Below are 5,220 nucleotides of genomic sequence, written 5' to 3' on the forward strand. Positions count from 1 at the left end.
CGCCGCCGCCGCCGCCGCCGCCGCGGTCGTCGTCGCGGACGGGGACGAAGAGACGTCCGGCGCGGACGCCAAAGCTCCACCGCCGCCGCTCGCGGAGAGGCTGGAGAACGTCCGCAGGCAGCTCGCGGCCGCGGGGTTCTCGGACAGGTCGTCGCTCGCGCCCGCACTCGACGCGAAGACGACGACGACGACGACGACGACGACCGCGGCGGCGAGGAAGAAGAAGAAGACGTCGAAAAAAAGACCCTCGCGCGCGGCGACGGCGACGGAGCCGCCGCGGTCCCCCGCGCCGCCCGAGGTGCGCATGACGAAAGCGGCGATGCTGGTGAAAGCGGAGGCGGCGCGTAAGGCCGCGGCCGCGGTCCCGCCAGCGTTGCTGTTCTTAGACCCGCCGTCGACGGGGAAGGAAAACGCGGGCGGGACCGCCGCGAGACGGAGGACGGTGAGGTTCGCCGGAACGCCGCCGCCGCCGCCGCCGCCGCGATACCTCGCGCCGCCGTCGCCGCTCGCGTTCTCGCCGCTGTCGCCGTCGCCGCCGCCGTCGCCGCCGCCGCCGGCTCTCTGCGAACCGTATCGTCCGCCGTCGGCCGTCGCGCGGGTCCGGGTCGCGTACCCCGCCGCGGCCGTGGAGGAGAGGCTGGAGCGGTTGCGCGCGAGCCGCGAAGCGCTCGCCGCCGCGCGCGTCGGCGTCGGAAACTAGAATAATACCCTCGTTCGCGCTCGCGTCGACGACGGTGTACAACAACGAGTGAGAATAGAAATACTACAGACTACAGTAACTTAATACGGCTTCTGCATGCTCCCGCGAACGTTCCACAGCAGCGACTCCTTCACCGCGCGGAACCAGTCCACGCTCTCCCCCGAGTTACAAATCGACGGCACCGGATACCGCCACCCGCGAACGACGAGGCTCTCCCCGCGTTTCAGACACCGCTGCTCCTTCCCGTCGAAGCTCGCGTACGGCTCCACGCGCGCGCTCTCCGGCACCCGGATCGTCAGCACGACCGAGTCCGGCAGCACCAGCGGCCGAAACGACAGCGTGTGCGGGCAGATGGGCACGAACAGCACGCCGCTGACGCCCGGGTGCACCATGCTCCCGCCCGCGGCGAGCGAATACGCGGTTGACCCCGTCGGCGTGGAGATCATGACTCCGTCCGCGAGCACCTTCGTCATCGGGTTCCCGTCGATGTTGACGTCCAGGTCGATCAGCGTGCTGTTCGCGCCGCGGTCGATGACGACCTCGTTCAGGACGATGTGCCGTCGGCGTTCCTCCGAGCCGTCCGCCTTGACGACGTGCGCGACGAGCCGCGAGCGGAGCGTGAAGACGAAGTCGCCCTTGACGACGTCGTCGACGACGCGCGGGATGGACTCGCGCGAAAACGACGTCAGAAACCCCAGCGAACCCATCCCGAACGACACCACGGGCGGGACGCTCTTGGGAAACAAGTTCAAGACCCACAGGATCGTGCCGTCGCCGCCGAGGCAGACGATAAAGTCGATGACGCCGTCCAGTCGCGGGTCGTCGTCCTGCGCCCACGTCTTCCCGAGCCCCGTCTCCCAGTGCACCGCGGGCTCCACCCACGCCTCCACGTCGTTCCTCGCGAGCATGTCCACCACGCGCGGCATCATCTCCGTCGTCTGCACGTCGTTCGGTTTCTTCACGACGAGCGCGTTCTTCGGCGGGGAGGTCCAGGAGAACTGCGAGTGCGGCATTCCCGTCTGACGCGATCGGATCGCGCGGTCGGCGGGTTCGTGGAGTTCGCAGCCGTCGTCGTTGCACATCAGCAGTTTGAACGGCACCTTCGCGTTCGGGCCGAGCGGGGATAACAGCGGCGTCGCTTTCGTGCCCATAGATCCGGGGACGCCCCCCCCGTTCCCGCCCAGGGTGCCGCCCGGGCCGCCGCCGCGCCCGGACCCGCTCTTCGCTCTTCGCTCTTCGTCGTTCCAGTCGAGGCTCTCCATCGAGTGCGAATGATGATGATGCCCTTCGAACCCTCCCCTGCCCTGGATCCCTCCGAGGCCGTCGTTCGTGCCCCCCGGGCTCTCGCGCGGGTCGTTTATCACGAGCCTCGCGGACGCCTCCTCCGCGAGCCGCTCGATCTCGCCGTCGCGCGCGTGGTCTGGGCTCGAGCTCGAGCTCGCGATCGACGCGTCGGAGACGCGATGACGATTCTGCGCGACGAACGCGCCGCCTCCTCCTCCTCCGTCCCCGACCCCGAGACCCACCGTCGGCGCGGGCGTGCTGCGACCGCTCTCGCCGCCGCTCGTGCTGTCGCCGTCCAGCTGCACGACCGTGAGCTTGTGCGTCTGCGAGCATCGAAGCGCTTTGTACGAGTCCGACCGGAGCACCTTGGACGGCGACGACGCCGTCGCGGGTTGTTGCTGTTGGTGAATCGGACGCCGCGACGCCGCGGCGGTCCCCATCAATAACGCGTCCGTCGACGCGCCGTCCATCGTCGTCGACGCGCCGGCGCCCCTCGCGCCGCTGAGCTCCTGCACGAGCGCGCGGTTGATCGCCTCGAGCTGTTCGATCTTCTCCTTGTACTTCCGCTCGCTCTCCGCCCACCCCGTGCCGTTCGCGCGCGCGCGGACCGCGTCCACCGCGCGCTCGAGCTCTCGCAGGTCGAACTCCATCTTCTCCTCCCTGGGCCCCGACGCGGCCGGGGGATGGATCTCGCCCGCGGCGGGGAGTATCGGCGAGCGCGTCGCGTCGCTTCGCGCGGGTGCGGCCGTCCGCGGTCCCTCGACGCGTTCGCGACGTGCGAGGAGACGGGCGCGGTGCGCGCGTCGCCGACGCCTCTCGTTCTGTTGTGACGCGCCCCGCTCGACGCGCGCGCCCGCCGTCGAATAATAAAGTGCTGCGCGCGCTCAGGTCGGCCCGCCTCGAGATTCTCGATCGTATCCGCTCGAAAGCGGCGCCGCGGGTCTTTTTTGAACGGTCGCCGCCGGTGAGGAACCGGATTTTGAAAGCGACCTTTTCGAGGCGCGCTCGCGGTGAATTTCGGTGGCTCAAAAAGCTCGATCTCGCGAGTCGGCGCCGCAGCACGCCTCCGATTAATAATCTTTATCCGCCGCGCGGGCGGCCTCGCGACGACGCCCGCCATGGCGACGAACGCGCCTCCGAAGAAGCAAGCGCCGTGGAAAGGCTTCGTCGCCGGGAGCACCGGCGCGATGCTCAGCGGCGCGGTGACGCATCCGATCGACCTCGTGAAGGTGCGGATGCAACTCTACGGGCAGTGCGTCGGCGACGGCGTCGCTGGAACAAGAGCCTCCGTCGCGTCCTCCGTGTCATCCTCCTCCGCGATAAGCCCGCCCCCGGGGATGATGCGCACCGGGTTCCTCGTCGTGAAGCACGAGGGCGCGAAGGGGCTATACAAAGGCCTCTCCGCGTCGCTCATGCGCCAGGCGTCGTTCATCGGCACCAAGTTTGGCGCGTACGACCTCCTCAAGTCCGCGATGCCGGGCGATCGGGACGCGAACGGCGCGCTGCCGTTCTGGAAGATGACCCTGTGCGGCCTCGGCGCGGGCGCGATCGGCGCCGCGGTGGGCAACCCCGCGGACCTCGCGATGGTGCGCATGCAAGCGGACGGGCGGTTGCCGATGGAGGCGCGGCGGCACTACCGCCACGGCGGCGACGCGCTCGTCCGAGTAGTACGAGAAGAGGGCGTCCTCGCGCTCTGGCGAGGATGCGCGCCCACGGTGAACCGAGCGATGATCGTCACCGCGTCGCAGATGGCGGTGTACGACAAGAGCAAAGCGACGATATTGGAGGTTTCGCACGTGAAGGACGGCCTCGCGGTGCAGACGGGGGCGTCGTTCATGGCTGGGATCGTCGCGGCGTTGACGAGTAATCCGATCGACCTCGCGAAGTCGCGGCTCATGTCGATGAAGCCGGACCCGAAGACGGGGAAGATGCCGTACTCGGGGACGTTGGACTGCATCGTGAAGACGGTGAAAGGGGAGGGGATCGGGGCGGTGTATAAGGGGTTGATACCCACGACCGCGAGGCAGGTGCCGCTGAACGTGGTGCGGTTCGTGTCCGTGGAGTGGTGCAAGAAAGTCTTGCACGCGTTCGAGTGACGGAACGGAATCTCGGAACGGAACGCGAGTCGACCGCCGACGGGAGAACGCAGCGCCGCGCCGCGCCGCGCCGGCGGACGTCGCTCCCTTACCTTAGCCCATAGCCCGCGCTCCGCGATATATGATCATTATATTATCATGTGGACGAGGGACGGACGCGAAACTTCTTCGCGATCGATGACTCCCTCTCCTCGTCTTCTAAATCTAGCTAGACTACGCGCGTACTGTACACGTACCTTCGAAGGTAGGCATCAGTACGCGCGCCGGCGCGGATCGAACGGCGATCGGTCGTCCAACGCGTCGAACATCGCGCGCTCGTACGAACTCTTCCCGAGCTTATTCAGCGTTCGATTCCGTCCTTTCCTCCTGTTCTTCTCGCGCTTCAGCTTACGCTCCGCGTCGACTTCCTCGCACGCTCTCTTAAACCGCTCCGCGACGGAGACGCCGTCGGCGTCCTCCGCGAAGCCGAGACGCCAACGCAACGCCGCCGCGCCGAGCCCGAGCCCGCGCTTCGACGGCGCCGCGCCGCCGTCTTCGTCCTTCATCCCCCCCGAAAAGAACATCATCGCCTCCGTCGACGCCGCCGCCTCGCCGCGCCAGCCGCTGCGCGCCGAAGCGTCGAGGCACGCGAGCGCCGGCGCGTCGAGCGGCGTCGTCGGGTCCGCCTCGCGCGGCGGCGGCGCGCCGCGCGCCGCCGCCGCGGAGATCCACCACGGTCGTCCTCGCGTCGCCGCCAGATTGGACGACGCCGACGCGACGACGACGAACCCGTCGTTGTTCTCTCCCCTCCCGAACCCGATCCCGCGCGGCTTCGGGCGCGGGCGCGGGCGCGGGCGCGGGCACGGGCACGAGACGCCGCCGCCGTCGACCGGCGCCGAGGCAGCCTTCCCGACGGCGACCCAGCCCTCGCCGTCGACGGCTCGAAACCGCGGCGACGTCGCGACGGCGGCGGCGGCGAGGTACGCCTCCTTCGACGGCGCGACGATCCGCATCCGCGGGCACTCCGCGCGTATCAGCTCCCTGTGCGCGACGTCGACGTCGGGCCAGACGAGCCACTGGAGGGATGACGCTCGCGCGGTGGTGAGGGTATCGGTCGCCGACGACGACGCGGCCGGCGGCGGCGACGCCGCCGCCGCGCGG

General features: G+C 69.2%; 2 protein-coding genes across 2 annotated transcripts; one reads left to right on the plus strand and one right to left on the minus strand.

Moving 5' to 3' along the window:
- Positions 1-780: 780 nt before the first annotated feature.
- Positions 781-1,713, minus strand: MICPUCDRAFT_15655 (uncharacterized protein; the record flags this gene model as incomplete). The annotated part of the gene is made up of 1 exon (XM_003057436.1): positions 781-1,713. The coding sequence occupies one exon, from the start codon at positions 1,711-1,713 to the stop codon at positions 781-783; it is 933 nt and encodes a 310-aa protein (XP_003057482.1).
- A 1,389-nt stretch (positions 1,714-3,102) lies between these two features.
- MICPUCDRAFT_38984 (mitochondrial carrier family) lies at positions 3,103-4,080 on the plus strand (the record flags this gene model as incomplete). Its single annotated transcript, XM_003056953.1, has 1 exon — positions 3,103-4,080. The coding sequence occupies one exon, from the start codon at positions 3,103-3,105 to the stop codon at positions 4,078-4,080; it is 978 nt and encodes a 325-aa protein (XP_003056999.1).
- Positions 4,081-5,220: the final 1,140 nt, after the last annotated feature.

The sequence above is a fragment of the Micromonas pusilla genome (genome assembly GCF_000151265.4).
Source record: "Micromonas pusilla CCMP1545 genomic scaffold MICPUCscaffold_3, whole genome shotgun sequence".
NCBI lineage: Eukaryota > Viridiplantae > Chlorophyta > Mamiellophyceae > Mamiellales > Mamiellaceae > Micromonas > Micromonas pusilla.